We start from the raw sequence: 18,873 nt of genomic DNA on the forward strand, positions 1-18,873 counted from the left end.
ATGAGATCCCCATCTCTGTTTTAGAACTTGAGGCAAAGATGGACAAACTGTAGCTCTAGAGGCCTCCAGGAGCAGTAATTTACCTCTTAAATGGACTATGCCCCTACTGCATTGTCAAACATACATATATATTCAAAACCAGAAGTAGATTCTGGCCATTTCCAGTTTTTTTTCCTCCAAACCATCATGTTTTTGTCTTTTTTTGGAAGATAGGGAGCATGTTTGGTAGTCAGTACAGCACTGAAGGGTTCCAAGGGGCACAAATCTTGTCCTCAAACCTGCTGCAGTTGCCCACCCAAATTAAGGGAAGCCCCCTCTGCCATTAACCTGGGGACCAACCCAGAGCCACTTGGCATCATGACTGCCACAGTCTCAGAAACAAGACAACATAGCGAAGACCAATTTGGCCTTTTGGAGGCCAAGGTGAGAGACGACAAAGAGGATGCAATGCAAGACATTGTGCCAGCTGAGCATACATCTTCATCTTTAAAGCCTTCTGATAGCAACCGGTGTGCTGCCAGCTGTCCATCCACATCGCCGTGGCACTGATGGTAGCGTCCACCTGTCCGGAAGGCCAGTTTCTTGAGAAAGTCATTGGCTCCTCTGTTGAAGGGGAGAAAATTAAGTGTTTTAAATGGTTACCAGTTATACTGTGTATTGCACATTATCACTTCTCTAAGGAGCCCAGTTCACTGTGTATATGAACAGAGTTCTTTGTATACACTTGCTAGGCAAAAAAATCCAGTTTCACTCTTAATTGCTGGGCTTAGTCCAAACTGAGCCGGACATTGTTAGGGAACCATTAAGGGTGATTTTGTATCCTGTATCAATATATAAAGTAATGTGTTAAATTTTATATTAAAAGAAAAATTAATAATGGACTTTGTGAAAAGGCCTTTGAAAATTAATAAAAAGCATAATGCTTTGGAAAATGTGACTCATCTGAGCAAAGTTCCAAAGAGGCTGGAGGCAAAGGCTGTGAAAACTGACAACAGTTTCATAGAAGCTTTTCCCATGTGTTTTTTTTTAATATTAAAATCGTCTTTTCCACCAAAGCAACACATACCTGTCTGTGCAGTTAAATGAAATAGTATGGATTGTAACTGCCCGTTTCTTTCTAAGGATTTCAATTTCTTTCAGAACCAAATTGCAGCTTGTATCTGGTTTCCCATCTGTCAGAATATACAAAGCCTCTATGTCCTGAAGACTGAAAGCTCTCTGAAAAAAGTAAAAAGCCACAGCTTGAACGTCAGCTCATTTTACCATATGACGGTAAAAATTATTCTGATGACAGTACATGATCTGCTTGGCCCTCATCACCAAAGTAGTTCTATGCTAAATGTTATTGATAAAATGATGGATTCCCTTTCAAATACTGTTGAATTCCAATTACCCTTTGCTCCTGTCTGCCTGGACATTGTTGAGACACAATTTAAATACTATCTCATTAGCATCTGAAGGTTGCTGTTGTAGGGCCAGTTTCCACTATAGATTGTTCCAGTAAAACAGAAGTGGGGTCAAAATAATAGCAAAGCAATAGAGAACAAGTTTTGTACTTGAAAGCCCACTTGCTATGAAAGGGTGGGCCCAGGACATTTTGCTGCAAGAGGCAAAGCAATATATCCCCGACCGTCTCCTCTTAGAACCTCTGAAGTCAAGGTGCTTCTTCCTGAAAGCCAAACAAGGTATTTTGGCAACTATAGGCATGAAAAAAACCCCCAATCACTTCTCTTTCTTTTAAAAAATACAGTAGCCTCTCTGTTTTCGTGGGGGATCTGTTCCGAACTCCCCTGCAAAAATGGAGAATTGCCAGTATTCAAGCCCCATTTTGTCCCCCTCCATTTGCTGCCCACAAATGGGCGAGGGACCCTGATTCAAAGTCAGCGAACGAGAAAGTTAAGAGGTGATATGATAGCCCTGTTTAAATATTTGAAGGGATGTCATATTGAGGAGGGAGCAAGCTGCTCCAGAGAATAAGACACAGTGGAACAATGGATGCAAGCTCCAGGATAAGAGATTCCACCTCAACATTAGGAGGAACTTCCTGACAGTAAGGGCTGTTCGACATTGGAACATATTCCCTCTGAGATTTTGATGGAGTTTCCCTCCTTAGAGGTCTTTAAACAGAGGCTGGATGACCATCTGTCAGGGATGCTTTGATTGAGAGTTCCTGCATGGCAGATTGGAGTTGGACTGGATGGCCCTTCTGGTCTCTTCCAACCCTAGGATTTTATGATTCTATGAAAACAGAGGGGTGACTGTACATGTATTATTAGTTTTCTAACAATACCAAATACAACAATAATTCATCAGATAGAGCACCTTGCTTCCTACAAACTGCTGCTTTTTAATGACATCTATAATCTACTGCTGCAGACTGCCAGTTTACTCTGCCTAATAGTCCCACCATGACAGCTCTGCAACAGCAGGTCCAGAACATACACAAAATTCAGAGTTCACGTTAGCTCCTATGATCATAGGAATGCTCTGTTCTATATAACAAACCCACAAAGCCTTGAGGATGGAGGTATTCCCGTGAGCTCGAAACACTGACACCCATTGTGTGGCATCATGACATGCTTCGTCTGTGGCCTCCACCAGGCACTCTTGCCAAACTTCAACATCTTCTGCAAAGCTGATCAGGTTGAACCTGGGAAGAAAGAGTCATCACCAAATCAAATCTAGTTCAATTCTCAAAACGCCATTAAGATGATAGGGAACAGTTTTCAATACAGTACTGAGATACAAAATACATTTACATAGGCAACGAAATGATGTAATGGGAATCAAATAAGGGTTCTGTCATGTGAATTGCTTCTGTATATTTCTGAGATGCTTCTCTCAGAAGAATATAGGTTTTTCTGTAGTGGCAGGGTCTCACGATTATGGGGCTCACTTTATATTTGGGAGTGCAAGATGCCACGATTCATATTTCCAAACAAGAATGACAAAACATGGTGACATATCTTAACACTTGTTTAAAAAGTAAACAAAATGTTAAAGGGCCAAGAGACAGGCCCATCGATGAAGCTAATAAGATCACAATTTAAAGTCTTCATTGAATGAACGCTGCAAGGGAAAGTAGCACAAGATTCACTTGTCTGTAGTGGGGAGGACAGCACATCAAGCGTGTAAGAAGAGTCATGCTGGATCACATCAAAAGCCTTTTTCTGCATCCACTGAGATGCCAGCAAGAGCCTGCCAGCATCAGCCTCCTTACTTCGTATTGTTCTTCCTCAGCTGTTCCCAGATCAGGGAGGTGAGCTCTTTGGTGACCTGTTCCAAAGAGCGATCCATGGAACCTGACGTATCAATCAGGAGGCAGACGTTTGCTTCTAAAATGACACCAAACAACCGACGGCTTCCTATATATAAATACAAAATAAAAGATGAGCATTTTATGTCATGCCATGACTTGGGTTCAGGTTATCTAACCTGATGTGTCAGAAAAGGTTACTTGTAAATGCTTGTTAGTGGTATCTCCTAGGAAAGTAAACAGTCTCCTTAGAGTCTCTTGAAATGGCTTTGAAGGATCTGTCCGTATGTCTGGGGTTGGGTGGGATGAACTATGGATTCCACTGGCCAATCTTTGTCCTGCGCTCATTACTGTTCCAATGGTCGATCCATCTGAGAAGTCCCTCAGTCACCTTGTCTGATGTAGAAACAGGGTGCCTGGCCATGTGGGCACAGCCAGGTGCCCTGTTTCTGCATCATATGGGGTGACATGGGCACGTCTCAGATGGATTGATTCCCAGAAAGATAAGAAGTGTTGTCCTGGGTCCTAGGTTGGCATGGTAGAATGAAATTAAAAATGATATCACCAGGATCTGGCACATTCTGACATAAAATGATTGTTGTTGTTGTAATATATAGCATGTTTAATTTTTAATGTATATAATATAATTATAGGAAAGTTAGAGTGTATTGGGATACGATGAAGGCAATGGGAAGCATAGTATAAGCAAAACTCTTAGGATGGTACACACCTGAGAGAAGCCACTGTAATCTTCGAACATAACACCGTAACACCTTTTCCATTTGCTCAATGTAGTCCTCCAGATCCTTGAGCTGAACCTGCAGGTGTTTCACAATACCCTAGAACACCATTTGCAAAAGGTTGTAACCAATGTGATTTTATGATAAGCAAAATGGTACAGCTGCATGGAATTTTCATAAGTAAAACAGAGTTGGAATTCTTAGGTTAATCTGCAGTGTAATTCAAAGTGTAAGCCTGTGAATATTCATTTGAGAAAAGGGCAAGTAAAAGAGTAGAAGCTGACTAACAGGGGCCAGGAACCTTGTGCTCCACACAGCTCTTGATTTAGAATGGCTCAAGCAAAAACTATTTATTTTCAAAGGCTGATGAAGAAATCATGAAGATAATTTTCCAAACCAGACAGTTCAGTGTAAGCTGAGGACACTTTGGAAAGTGAGTGGAGGCGAGAGAAAGTGGGATATTTTAAAAGCAGATGAAAAAGTGGGATAATAGAGGATGATTTGGAGTTTTTTGTCTCAAATTTGGACAGTTGGAGGCTATGGTGCTAGACAGACCATGTTTTGCAGGAGTTCAATCCAGTATCTCCTGTCATGTAGGAGGACCAGAAAAGAACCATGCTTAGACAATGATGATACAGTACTAACCTTCTGGCAAAGTACTTGTTACAAGCAAATATTTGTGATGGAAGCCCTTTTATTTTTATTAAAAGCAAACACAACCTTCATTGCTGTTCACCGCTATGATCTTTGGAATAGCAGTATATAAATAAAACAAATTAAATTAACAAATTATAAGGCCTAATATTTTGTTGGAGAAAGTGTGGGAGGGAAGAGTGCTTATTTTTTAACTCAATGACAGATATTCTCAGGGCCCCCTTCAGCAAATCATCCCTCAAGTTGCTTTTCTCTTTGTAGAGTTCTATACTATTATTACTACATTAATAAATTATGCCACTTCCAGCCTCCCAAAGCAATAACCCAGCATTTCAGATTTATATACAGCTTCTTATTTTACAGCCTCAGAAAGACCAATGTGATTTCATGCACGGAAAAATTAAGGTGCAGTCCTCAAAGTCAAAGCTTGGATAAATGGCAGAGATGACTGAGAGGAAATTTCATGCTTCAAAAAAGAAACAGAGCCCAGGGGACTTACGTGCATTTCTACGCTAGGGAAGATGTCACAGTACTTAGCTGACACTTGCTTGTGCAACGATCCCACCATGTGCTTCTGATGCCTGCTCTCGGGTCCAAAAATGAGACTGGGCAACTCTAGCTTCAATTTCTTTAGACTGAATTTGCTCAGCCACTTTTTGGAGAGAAAGGATGACAGATTGTCATTAATGTGGACAGTGTGCAACAGCCAACTAAAGCTTGACATACTTTACAAAGCAAACAAGACAGTATTGTATGAAAATAGTTGTACCTCCTTGCTGGAACATATTTCTTCTTCCTGAGGCAAAATGACCTTGGGAACCAGCTTCCTCAAGCACTTGGGGTTTGAATACTTTTTGTAAACTGCACCTAGGAAAAGCAGCAGCAGTGGTCTACTATAGCCAAAACGTGTTTTAAGCATTAAAAATGGCATACCATAGACTGGTAGATGTATCAGCATGGTATAGTGGTTTGAATGTTGGACCATGACCCTGGAGAGGCCAGGGTTCAAATCTCCGCTCGGCCATGGAAACCCACTAGGTGACCCTGGGCGTGACACATTCTCTCAGCCTCGGAGGGTGGCAATGGCAAACCCTGCTCTGAAAAAACCAACCCCATGATAGGGTCACCTTAGGGTCTCCTGAAGTTGGAAACAACTTGAACATTGCTTTAAGTACTTTGAAGAAGATAAGTAACTTATTACTGTATATCAGACCAAGGGTCCATCTAAGGCTAAGGCAGAAGGAGGCAACAACTGCAGGGAGCAGATATTTGGCAAGTGTTAAGTAGCAACAAGATGTTAGAGAGAAGTGCTATAAGGTTTGTTCAGCATCCCCTACACTAGAAGATTGGGAGACCATAGACAGTGCCAAAATCAGAGTTCAGAATATTAAGTTTAAAAAAGTAATTATTTGCATTCTAGTGCTAAAATGTAATGTATTAATGTTGCTCATTATTTACAGAACAAGACAACATGTTACTTAATACTCTGTAGTTACTTGTCAGTTACTCTTTGGTTAATTATTTCTAAAAAAATACACTTTCTAAACAATACAAAAATGACCCACACAAATGGTCCCTGCACTCCAAGCAATGTTTTAGGAGTAAGAATAAAATAGTACTTGTGGTACTACAAAATGCACAACAGAGCAAGTGATTGTGCAAGGAGAATGAACAGTTCAATAGCTCCTGTCCAGCAAGTAAAAAGTGAGAGGACTGTGTATATACTTGTGAAACAGCTGGTTACACTAGGAACCATACTTATTCAACTTCTGAAAAATCAAAACCATTTATGTTACTATTTTTCCACTAGCTTAATGTCAGGATTCCAGACACTGTCATTACTTTTAACACATTTCTTCTTAGCTCAATGTAAGGTTCAAGTGACATTCTGAACGTTGTGGAAAAGGCCACCATCTTTTCCTTTGGTTCATACGGCAACATTCAACATGACTTTTACCCACCATAAAAAAACTCACAGGAGAATTTAGTTGTCAGTCGTAACTATTCATCCCCTCATAGTGAAAATTGTTATAACTTCACCGGTTCAGCACAAAAAAGAACCTGTATCTTTGGGATACCCACCTACATTTTTTCCTTTGTCTGTGTAAAATAATGAGAGTGAAACATCCGGATGTTTCTTTGACTTTGAGTTGTGTTTTCGTCTTAACAGAAAAACGTCTTTCAGTGACTGTACTGCAACACCAAAGCAAAAGAATTATTGTATTGTAGAAGGGAGACATCAAGGTGAGCTGGAAAATAACTTCGAAGAAACCAGATACCAGAACCAATGGGACACAAAAAAGGCAGCAAATGTAACTGTGTACGTTTAACTAGTGTTATAATTTTAGGATATTATCAGAGAGGAGAAAAAAGCCAGGAGTAAAAGGTGCACTCCCAGAAAAGTTGCACAATCGTGCTGAAGATTTTCAGACACATCATGCTTATTTATGTATGCATAAATCCTTTCTCACTGGTATATTTTCAGTTTATTATCTGCTATCTTATTCTTTTTAATTAATTTGATTTCACTTTTCTCTTTTTCTTTAATATGATTGTTGCACAATAAAAAAATAAAAGATCTTGTGAGCTCAAATGCACCTATTTGCAATCACACATGGTACTGGCAATTTCAGTCCTTTACCTATGCATAATTCTTCACTTTCGTATTTAACTTACACATACCTGATGGAATTTCTGGGTTGGCACTCGGTGGGCGCCAAAGGAGGGCTTTCATGCTGCCATTTCTGTCTCCGTCATGGTGGTCTCTCAAACTCTAAAAGTAACAGTTAATGCTTAACACAAGGAGAGCTGTGTTGGACAGAACCAAAGTCCTGTCTACTTCTGCATTCTGTTCATCTAGTAGTTAACCAGCTGCCTATGGGAAGCCTACAAGCAGAATATGAGGACAGTGCCATCCTGCGGCATATGCTTCCCAGCAACTGTCATAAGAATCCATCTTACACACCTGCAACATAAGAAGGGCTATGCTGGACCAAACCAAAGGCCTATCTAGTCCAGCATTCTGATTCCATAGTGGCTCCTATGAGAAACCTTCTTGTGTTCAGTGCAACAGGAGTATAGAAACACACCACTTCTGGTACTGGAGGAAACAACCCTGGAGCCCTGGTGTCACAGTGGTTGAATGCTAGCAGCCACAATGTTGGTGTTATTATTATTATTAACATTTATATAGAGAGCGCTGTAAAAGTTGCACAGCGCTGTACACAGCAGTTGTGAGTTCAGTCCCAGGATTCCAAGGTTGACTCAGCCTTCCATCCTTTCGTAGGTTGGTAAAATGAGTACCGAGCTTGTTGGGGGCAATTGGCTTGCAGATTGTAAACTGCTTAGAGAGTGCTGAGTTCACTGATAAGCAATATAGACATGTAAATGCTATTGCTAAATGCACATAGTCACTATGACTAGAGTTTTATCCTCTTATAGTATTACCTTCCATGCACCTCCCTAACCCCCTTTAACAGAAATTCAAGTTGGTAGCTATATACATTGATAGAAGAGCCACCAGTTTGATTGTGTGCTGTATAAAGTAAAATTTCTTTTTATCTGTACTGAATCTCCCACCTTAAGTACAATATGAAACAGAGCTTATTTTTTTTCCTAATCAGAAAACTCTAATAGAATGTTCCTTGCCATCCCAGACTGAGAAGTGATTCTCTTGGAAGTTGGGGGTTTAAATGAATCCCTTTCTGGTTCTCAATCTTGTTTACTGGTTGATGGACTTTCCAACTTTATGGCAGTCAAAAGAACTGGGACAAAACTGGCCATCATAAATATATTTCTGTTCCTAAGAAAACTAAACTGAACCGTACCATTCTGGCAAGGCTGAGAGCTGTTGGTTTTGGAGATGACAGCTTTTGTGGCTTGCTCTTCTTCTCCTGTTTCTCTAGGTCTTCTTCAGGAATCGACTGATTCCCTAACTGGCCTCTTGTGCGTTGTCTTAAGGATTCCACTAGCAAGGCACACTGAAAAACAAAAACTTACATTTAGATTTCCCTGGCAAGCAAAGATTCTATGAAAGATTTCAGTTTCTATCCTGTCTGGATGGACCTCAAAAGAAATAATCAGAAAGCAAAATAGTGTATGTTCCCAAACATGTGAGGACATGAGATTGAAACATGCCTTGTGCATGGATAAAACCTGAGTTCTGTCTCTGTCTTTGAATCAGCATGCTAGGATAACGCTTGTTTTTATCTCCTATCATCTGTACTGGATTATATTTTATTGTTCTTCTTCTAACCTTCTCATTAGCTGCCTTGGGCATATCAATTGATGGAGGGGAAATATATAAGCTTTAAAGACCAGCCATTAAGGCTGGCCTGGTGGCAGAGTCAGGGTGTGGTGTCCACATGATGCACGCTCTGACTGCCCTCAGGGCGGCATGATGCCATGCGATGCACCACATAGTGGGTGGCATCACAGTGTTCCTCTGGCACTGCATCTACATGTTGCAGCACCAAAGGAGCGCCGAAAAGCCATGGTGTCAGTAGCTATGGTGCCCTTTCTGCAACACAGAAAGGAGCTGCTTTTTGCGGTTCCTTTTTGAGCTGCAGAAAGGCAAGATTGGGGCTGCAGCATACAGTTGATCTGGCTCTAAAAGGGTTGGCTGCAGGCCGCCCCTTAGAGACTGTCTGTACAGCCTGATATATTTTTAAAATGATGTGCCTACTGAAGGTTAGAAACATACCTCTCCCTTTCACACTTTATGGGTTTGTCCCAGCGGCTACCACTGGAACAAATATGTGAAGTGGCTCCTGAGTGTGGCCAGTTGGTAGCAGACTCAGAGGTTGGCACTGCTGAACACCTGTTAAGGTACCCAACATACTAGGGGGGTTCTGCTAACTTACTAGCTTTACTGGGCCCTCATAACTCTCCATTGTTGCTATTGCATCTTTATCTGTTTTTTTAAGCAAATCAGTAATGATGAGAGCAAGGATGAGGAGCGTAGCTTCTGCCTGCTTTGTCCTCTTGCTCTGGACCACTATGCAGATGGGTCCCAGAAGAAAGAAGGGACCCAGTGAGGTTATCTTGGGCACTCCACCACTAAAAAAGGGAGTAAACACTGGATGTTTTTGAGCGGCTGCCTACCATTCACCTTAATAAACATGGGAGCTATTTTGAGGAAAGTCTGATTTGAACACATACCTTATGGGAATAGCTGACTGCTTTTTCCATCTCAGACAGGATAAGGCTGATATCATCACTTTCATAGATGCCTAGAGATAGAAGAGAAAGAAATATAGAAAAAAGCCATCCTGAGTATATATGTGCAACTTTTCAAGACCTTGTCAGTGAAGACTAGAAGTGGGGGGAAAGTGACCTATTAGATACTGCTGGATTACAACTTCCATAATCACTAAACATTAGCTATGCTGCCTGGGGATCATAGGAACTAATGCCCAACAACTTCTGGAAGGAAGCAGGCTCCCCATCCCTAGTAAAGACAATAAAAAACTAGAAGGATATGACACTATATTAGGCAGCCTTCCATATTTCCATGAAAGAAAGATAGATTTGGGTACTTGTTCCACTATAGAGGTTAGAACAAAGATGCTTAAGAATGGATGCAAATGAAAGCACTGACATACTTTTGTTTTAAAGATTAATCCCAGTGGGTCTTCAGTTTTGGAAAAGTATAAGAGTTCATGATTAGCTCCTGAGTAGAAGCTGCAGGTAAACTAAAAACATACCAAAATACACCATCACACCTGTTTCTCCAAACCAATGAAAGCGTCCATTGGTAAATTGCACGATTTCTTTAAAAGCGGCAGCAGTTTCATTTGGACTTGCATAGCGTGGCGGGATGTCTTCATCGAAGGGGAAACCATTGACACTGAACAGACAAACATGCAGCTGCAAGTTGCAGCCTCCACAGACTTCAGTCATATAAGAACATACTGCATGCTGGAAGGCAAAATGATAAGTAACGGTCACCACTGAAGACACATCCTAATATGACAATATTACTACTTCACATTTATATCAGTCATGGGGAACTTTAGGCCCTGGGGCCAAGTCCAGCTCCCAAGCTCACTTTGGGCTTCCTCCAATAGCTACATATCCCACCCCACGCTACCATCATCTGATGCAAACCCAACTTTTGTCTTTTTCTTCCTCAGTGTAAGATTTTGACATATCCTACACTGACAATGGAAGCATACCCACCATCTCTTGGTCAGGAACTCCAGTAGTAAGCAGGTAAATGCTTTGAGATTCATGTTTGTCTTTTTCTTGGAGGTCCACCTCCACAGCTCTTCTGAGCGCATTCATAACGTTTCTAGTGCCTTCACACTGCAGGGTCAGTACCCATCTAAAAGAAAAGTTTTAGCAATGTTGCAAACACCCAAATGTTGCCAGAGTTGTTGTTGTTATTATTATGCTTTATTTATATAGCACTGTAGATTTAATGTGATATCATTTATTATAGCTATGTGGCAGTTTAAGATGCAGTTCCTTTAGTGGGTTTAGAAGCTGCCTGGTAGAAAAGGAATGGGAATAGGAAAAGCAAGTGGGTCATTATTCCTTGAGTGTAGGACTTGTGAGGGAGGGATGCACAAAACTGGTTTTACATCTGGAATTTACATCTGGAATTTGCACTAGATAGCAATTTTCTCACCAGAGGCACTCATTTATACTTCCTGTTGCTTGCAACCAGTTACATCCCATTAAAAAAAAAAGTAATTGCTAATCTGGGTTTCTGCTGATAGTTCGAAAGCAATAAATGAAACTATATTTACTTACTTCCAGGCACTTTGCAAATTATCTGGGTGTGGAGGAACCATTTCAGGCTGCCAGGCCTTTACACTACTTCCAAACCTGTGAGAACATAGAACAAATAACCAAATACTGGCTGCATTCATAAAACACCTTAAACTGTAAATGCTGGCTTAATAAACAATGATGTGAATAAGATGTCTGCTTATAAACTGAGTTCATTTTTACTTCACTTTGCTTCACCCTTCCTGACATTGGATAAATCAACCAGAAAGAGATAACATTAAGTAATAGCCAAATTATGTGGGATTTAGGAAGGTATACCAAAGCAAGCTACGTTCTGCATCCAGTTCTTTAACCAGTAACTCTGCCATCAGAGAATTCTTATAGTAGCCTTCAGCACCATACTTTGAATATTCTTACTACAGACTGCTCACATAGCAGTGATGGTCAGTGCTTATTGATGGACCTAGCTGTAAAGAGTAGTTACAGAGTTGCTTCATAGTTACTTACGCTATGATATTGAAGCAGTCCTTGCTTGACATCTGCTCCTCAAGTAAGAGTCGCAGGGAATGCTGAATATGAATGATGTAGATGGAATTTGCTTGGGAAACATCAACAAGTATAACAACCCTGTGTGAGAAATACCAGTATTAGGCATATATCAAGTGATGAAATGGAATTATGGGCAGGGCAACATAGTCAAAATAAAGTTAAAAGAAACAGATACAAAAGGAAAAAAAGTTTGGACATCATTTCATAGAACTGGTGCACATGTGGAAGAAAAATAATGATACCTCCTCTCTCCTACTGCTCCCCAAATTCTTCTACTACCAATTGAGAGCCAATCAATGCGTCTCTCGTACATCCTTACAATCCTTCCAAGTTGTTTCTGTGAATACAATACAAACATAGCTGATACCATATAGTAAGACTTACACAGACAATAATTTGAGCTACTAGGAAGGGTCCAGAGTGCTTTGGTAGTGGCTTGTCCTTTTATATACTAAACCTGCAGCCTATAGGGCTAATTTGGCCTGCAAAGATATACGACCAAGTCCTGTGTACTCTGTAACCTCATCCTTCCTTCCTCCCTGGAAGCTACCCTTAGAGAACTGCTGCTATCTCCAGTCACTAAGGGCACATCCACACTACATAATTATACCAAATCTGAGGCTACTTCAACTACTGTGGCTCCATTCTATAGAATCTTGGGATTCAGTTTTATGGGGTACTTAAAATTCTCTTCTAGCAAGCTCTAGAGCTACAATTCAAGGGAGTAAAATATAGAATTCTAAGTTCTTCCCCAAACTACAAATTCCAAAATTTCATAAGAACGAACCATTGCATTTAGTGTCAAACTGCTACAATTGTGCAGTGTACATATACCCCAAATCTATATAATATAATTTGTATGCAGAGAATCCCAAGCCTTGAACAGTGAAAAATCACTATCTACCTGAGTAGATACTATAAGGTAAAACAGATTAATAGTAGAAAGTAGTATCTTGTGCATATAATAAATAGACTAAAATCAAGGAGGATACTCCCTCAGCAGGTAGAATAAATTGCAGTGATTAACCTCTAAGGAAAAAACCTGTTTGGGGTCTTGTGTTTTATAAGCTGGACATGTTTGCATTATAAACTAGGACTCTGTGAAGACTGTACAAGGCTAGTGCAAGATGTTTTGCTGTGTATAACATACTCACCCTCACCTATGTATTTGTCTTAACACAAAGGACAAGACATATACACATCTCATCCCATCTCATATTCATTTATGCATATACAGTGGCAAATTAGCAGTAATGTTCACTTGCTAATCAATATATGGGAATGCATACAGTATATGTCCTCAGAAAGCATCACTGGTGAGTTATGCTGTTGGTTGCATATAATCCCCTGCTGCTGAATGCCTTGACAATATAATGGGATTTATCATGGGAATGCAATGAAATCAGGCCTCAGGTAAGGTTGCACATATAAATCTCCCATTTACCTGGTAGTCATAAAGTACTGGTGGGTCAACGTGAACGTTTTTAACCGTTCCGTCATGCCATTCAAACTGCGTCATTACTTTCTGAAATGAGGAGGAAACAACACAACCTTAAAGATGCTGTTTAGAGGAGGACCTGCCGCAAGAGCAATACTGGCTTCTCATTTGCTTGCCATTCTAATTATTTTATTCTGAAAAAAAAACCCTGAAACAGGTCCTTTGTATTTACCTCATGTAAAGTAGACGATACTGTTTTCTGAAGCACAGGCACAAATTCTTCGACTGGGGAAAAAGCATTTGGTGCCAAAACTCGATAAAGGCTCAGTTTCTTGGCTATAGCAAACAAGAACGTGAAGGACAAGTGAACATTATTTTCTGGTGAGTCAAGGCTTCATTCCACGTGGATTTTTTTGACCTAACATACCTTTCAGGCCATACGTTTTCAGCCATTCAGCCGAGCTCTTGGCTAAAAGCTTTGTGCTTTGTATCACAAGTGGACTTTCATGTTGTGGCGGTTTTGGCAAGGAGATGACTGACGAAACCTGCAAGCTTTCTATGGAACCCTAAATACAAAAACGAAAAATGTTCCATCTAGAAACCAGTTTGCACGTCTTTATTTATGTTATATATTTAATTCCACATTTTCATCAGAGAAGCCCAGATTAGGGTATACTTTCTCCTGCTTCTATTCTCAGAACCACACTTGTAAGGTAAGTTAGACCAAAAGACTGGTTAGAGTAAGCCTTATGTCTGAGTATATGACCTAAATTTAAAACTGTAAGCCAAACATCTGTTGCCTTTCACATCTTTAGAGTCCAACTTTCACCAGCCCATGAACTGTACTTTGAACATCTGAAGGTGCAGGGAATGCACCTGTTCTAACCACTGTGCCTAAACAGTTTCTAATTGTAAAGATTTTGCAGAAATCAGTTACTAAAATCCAAAGACTTATTGCAGAAACAATAACCATGAAAAAGCATATCCCTCTATTTTCCTCATGAATCAAGGATAGTTCCTTGAGAGAGAAAAGCTAAAGACGTCCAAGTGAAAGAAAGCATGCTCAACCTTATGCATGGCACATATAAGAAGACAGATGATTTTATCTTTTCTCATAAAAATAATTCAGGAAAAACAAGAGAAATTATTTCTTCCTATAATGCATAATTAATATACATAACAGAAGTTAAACATGAGATAATTAGACAATCAATAACTTTTTTTTAGATCTGCTGACTTCTTGAAAGAAAAGTACTTACACATTTAATGAAATTAAAAAGCGAGTCAACCATCTTGCCTTGGTAGATTTGATTTATGATGTTGAGCAAGTGATTGGCTTTTTGACATTCGCAAAGGACAAGTTGGAGATCACTGCTGTCACAGTCCTGAATGTACAACAGCACAAGAAAAAGATAAAGGTGAAGATCAGGTATATTTTGAATCATTTGTAGGTTTACCAGTTTAGCACGTTGTTATTATATATATTATATTGTACAATAATATAATATTATTTACTCCTAGCATTTGTTTACCACTTTTGGATAAAATCCCCAAACTCAAATTTTAAAATATCCCATTAAAAACAGAAACATAAATAAAGAAGAGCCATGATGGACCCAACTAAAGGTTTATCTAGTTCTGCATGTTGTTCACACAGGCCTGTTACAGACTGCCAAAATAAAGCTGCTTCGGGTCTCTTTGGAGGTATGCTATTTAAATGATGCATGGGTCCTAAGAGTCCGGAAGTTGCATCAAAGCCACTCTCCATTCCTAAGCACTGGAGTATAGCTTTGGTGCAGCTTCCGGACTCTTAGGACCCATGCACTATTTAAATAGCATACCTCCAAAGAGACCCGAAGCAGCTTTATTTTGGCAGTCTGTAACAGGCCAAAGTCACTAACTAGTTGCCTATGACAAACTAGTCTGTAGGAAATGAATGTGACACCATCTTCCCCAGCAATTGAATGCAGAAGCATATGACTTCTGATTCTGGAGATAATACTGTATAGAGCTATTCTGGAACTTGGAACAATGTAGATTTTGATAAGATGAATGAGCTACTGAAATGCCAAGGGTCTTCATAACAATATTTTAAAACAGTGCACAAGCCATGCCAATGAGACATCACTTACTTCCCTCTTGGTCGAATAACAGTGGTAACTGCCTCCCACATCTTCTGCCATGCTTTTTACAACGTCCTGCACAGAAAGATGTCGAAACTATCAGATTTATTAAATGTTATAAAGAACGTCTCCCACATTCAGATTCTTAAAGTCTTGGGCTCTTTTTGTCAAGGTTACAAAAACATTTGCCATTTTTGGGTCTATTCTTATAGAAAATGAATTGAGTGAAATTCTCAACCATCTGTACTGGCCAAATGTAATAATTTCAGCTATACCTCATGTAAAGAGAACCACGCTGTATATGCCTACTGTGTGGATTTTAAATATAAGAAGCTTCTCCGAAAAAAGAGGTGGCAACCCTAATTCAGTGCCACAAACACAATTAAACACAGCAGGACTCAAACTCAGATTTTGAAGAGAGAGATTCTGGAGGCTCTGAATTGAAACAACAGAACTCTCATACAACCCTAGTTAAGGGGGCTTTCAAACAAGCTGCGATTGCTCATTTTGCAGATCACCATCTCAATCTCAGATGGAGCATTTTCTTCACTTGCTACTCTTTGCAGCTAGAGATGAGAGGCTGAAACTGGGGCATACTGCATGCAAAGCATGTGCATTAGCTCTAAAATATGCCCAACTACAGACTTACGGGAGGCACTTGACTGCTGCAGTCATATGTGACGGTATGGACCACCAGATTTCTCCCCACTGTACATTGTTGGATATAGTCAGACAATATTCCTGAAGATTGATCTGGACTGGTTTGGGAAAGAAGAAAGGAACGTAACCGTCAGATAAGAAAGTGAAAGACCTAGTGCTGGATTGACACATACTGAAGCAACATAAAATTTAAGAAGTCCCATAGCATTACAAAGAACATGTAATATAAGAAGCCCCATAGTATTACATAAAAGCTGGTATCTGCTAATTCTATCCATCCATCCATCCATCCATCTATTGAAACAGAGAAGATCCATCCATGCTGGTCTGTCTATCCATCTATCCCTATCATTGGGTTTTCGTATATGTTTCTCCTGAACATATATCATATACCCAACCTTTATTTCCTCTTGAAAAAAGGTTATCAGTTGAATTAATTTTGTTTTACATCTTTGAATTTTGTGGACTTGACATGTTCTTGCACCGTTTGTCCACATCTTGGAAATTAACTTAGCGTCAGTGGGAATGGATTCTCCATGATCTTTCAGTGGTTAAAAGATTTAAATTGCAGAATTAGACAAATACCCATTAATTATTAATCTATATATAAAGAACTTTATAATACTTTTAACGTTTGAATGTACATCGCACTTTGAATCTTTTCTACAAGATGTGCGTAAATGGTTTCTCAGTGGCGTAGTTTTTGTCCATTAGCTAATGATTACTTATTTTTCATTAATATTACTTTGCTTCTTTTTATTTGTGGTTATTCTAAATTATTTTTTTAAATTAAAGAAACAACAAATTAAATCAAAGAATTGCATTTATCAAAGAAAGCAAGTTAAGTCTCTGCTGTTGGATCAGAGTAGTAGCCTACCAGCTTCCAACAATAATCACAAGCGAATCCAGTTCTTTTATGACCAGGGCTTTTTTCAAAGCTTTCAGCAAATTGCAGCCTCCGCTGGGTTTCAAGTCCTGCACCCATTGCCTTGCTTCATGTAATCTAGTGGGGATAAAAATGGAATATATTGCATACCAATCGGATACAAGTCAAAGTGTCAAACATTGTTAAAATACTGTAGTTTAATAAATGGAAAACAGTACATGACTGCATTATCAGTATCCAAATATCAATCTGCAAAAGGTTTGGAAGCCAGATATCACAGAACGTGGTCTTTATGTATACAGAAAAGACTCAGCTTACTGAATGAAAAAAAAACCTGTTTCAAGTGAGACACAATCATGCACTTTTCTGCATCTGAGATGGTGTGATTTGCCATGGTTTTCCATGGCTCAGCAGGGAATTGAGAACCCTGGTCTCCAGAGTCATAGTGCAAAGCTCAACCAACCACACCACCGTGGCCCAAATGGGATTACTGGGGTATATTTCTTTGACGTTACGTATGTCCAACACCTTGAGGAGAGGCTAGGAGAATGCCTGTAAATTTCATGACATCTGGGTAGGTGTAGGTCACAGAATTGTAACTTGGAACTGCCAGAATGAACAGCATAGAAATGGAAATTACTGTCACCAGACAACTGGCTGTGTCTTTCCCTGCAAATGGCAGTGGGAAAAGGGAAAGGGAATGAAAAATCTAATACATGAATGAAATTCCAACAAAATAAAAAATGCTGCACTGTACAAACCCTTGGGTGATTCAATGACATGTCTTTATGAGCCATGCCACAAACCTAGACCCTCAAGATCTTAATGGGTTTCATGCTAGAAGGCTGAGATGGTCTCATTCTTCTTCTGATTGACTGGCTCTTCAAGGACCTCATGGAACCTAGTTATTGTATCATTAATGAACTGGTGCTTGATTGTTGTCTTTTTTCTCTGTTCCATGGTGTCTATGCTCCTGTGTTGCTTAGTCTGTATTCAAATGAAAGCTTGCTCTGTTTTGTCCTTACTCTGCTGGGACCCCTTTGTTGAGCCAGAACATATCTTCAGAGATCTGTCTTGAGAGTGCAAATGCAGCTACAGTAATAAGCAATTCCTAAAACCCTTCTTTAAATACCTCAGCCATCTTTAAATATATGAAAGACTATCATGTAGAAGACAGAGTAAGCTTGTTTTCTCCTGCTGAAGAAAACAGAACCTGAATGAATGGATTCAAGATACATGAAAGGAGACACTAACTAAACATTAGAAAGAACTTCCTGAAGTGAGAGCAGTGGAATACATTATCTTGGATGGTGGTGGACTTTGTTAGAGGTATATGCATAGGTTAGATGGTGCAGAATAAATTATCTGTTGATTCCCACATTGGCAGAATGATAAATTAGAAGCTTGCGGTGTCCATTCCAACTCTTTGTTTCTATGATAAAAGGACGGACAACACAAACAAGCAAGAGAACATGGAAAAACCCAAGAGCCAAGGAATATACTTACACATTCACACTGATCGCTTGCGGCTGCTCCCACAAAGATGAAGCCTCAGTGCCAAATGAAACGAAGTATAATTTCTTCATGTAACACAGCTGCTCATCTATTAAGGACTTAAGAATAAAACAAAACAGTTTCAGTCAAAGATTATACCAAGTAAATTGGTGATGAATGAGGGGGTCATAAAAAGCCCCAGCATGTTAAGGGCTGATTCTGAGGGTGTTTTATAAGTTGCATCTTCTGAGGAAGGTCTTAAAGATGCCAGTTGGAAAGGATGTGAAACAGCTTTAAGAGCAGGCATGTTTGTTGAAGCAAAAACAGCTATAGGATTC

At 39.7% G+C, this 18,873-nt stretch overlaps 1 protein-coding gene across 3 annotated transcripts in view; it reads right to left on the bottom strand.

Moving 5' to 3' along the window:
* LOC121914140 (uncharacterized protein C16orf52 homolog B) overlaps positions 1-18,873 on the bottom strand; it is a 62,090-nt gene that overhangs the window by 6,692 nt on the left and 36,525 nt on the right. For 2 of the 3 annotated variants that reach the window (XM_042437230.1, XM_042437231.1), the window contains exons 8-31: positions 18,548-18,654; positions 17,033-17,158; positions 16,145-16,253; positions 15,505-15,570; positions 14,632-14,757; positions 13,800-13,938; positions 13,605-13,708; positions 13,379-13,459; positions 12,177-12,271; positions 11,893-12,012; positions 11,407-11,481; positions 10,831-10,975; positions 10,374-10,569; positions 9,811-9,881; positions 8,478-8,630; positions 7,333-7,423; positions 6,733-6,843; positions 5,420-5,517; positions 5,150-5,302; positions 3,987-4,095; positions 3,221-3,365; positions 2,506-2,650; positions 1,067-1,218; positions 477-603 (exon numbers count right to left, since the gene is read on the bottom strand). In XM_042437230.1, coding sequence (XP_042293164.1) covers positions 477-603; positions 1,067-1,218; positions 2,506-2,650; positions 3,221-3,365; positions 3,987-4,095; positions 5,150-5,302; positions 5,420-5,517; positions 6,733-6,843; positions 7,333-7,423; positions 8,478-8,630; positions 9,811-9,881; positions 10,374-10,569; positions 10,831-10,975; positions 11,407-11,481; positions 11,893-12,012; positions 12,177-12,271; positions 13,379-13,459; positions 13,605-13,708; positions 13,800-13,938; positions 14,632-14,757; positions 15,505-15,570; positions 16,145-16,253; positions 17,033-17,158; positions 18,548-18,654 — 2,844 coding nt within the window. Of the gene's footprint in view, positions 1-476; positions 604-1,066; positions 1,219-2,505; positions 2,651-3,220; positions 3,366-3,986; positions 4,096-5,149; positions 5,303-5,419; positions 5,518-6,732; positions 6,844-7,332; positions 7,424-8,477; positions 8,631-9,810; positions 9,882-10,373; positions 10,570-10,830; positions 10,976-11,406; positions 11,482-11,892; positions 12,013-12,176; positions 12,272-13,378; positions 13,460-13,604; positions 13,709-13,799; positions 13,939-14,631; positions 14,758-15,504; positions 15,571-16,144; positions 16,254-17,032; positions 17,159-18,547; positions 18,655-18,873 lie in introns of those variants that run through there. The other variant, XR_006100474.1, reaches the window with a different exon arrangement.

The sequence above is a fragment of the Sceloporus undulatus genome, chromosome 8 (assembly GCF_019175285.1).
Source record: "Sceloporus undulatus isolate JIND9_A2432 ecotype Alabama chromosome 8, SceUnd_v1.1, whole genome shotgun sequence".
Lineage (NCBI taxonomy): Eukaryota > Metazoa > Chordata > Lepidosauria > Squamata > Phrynosomatidae > Sceloporus > Sceloporus undulatus.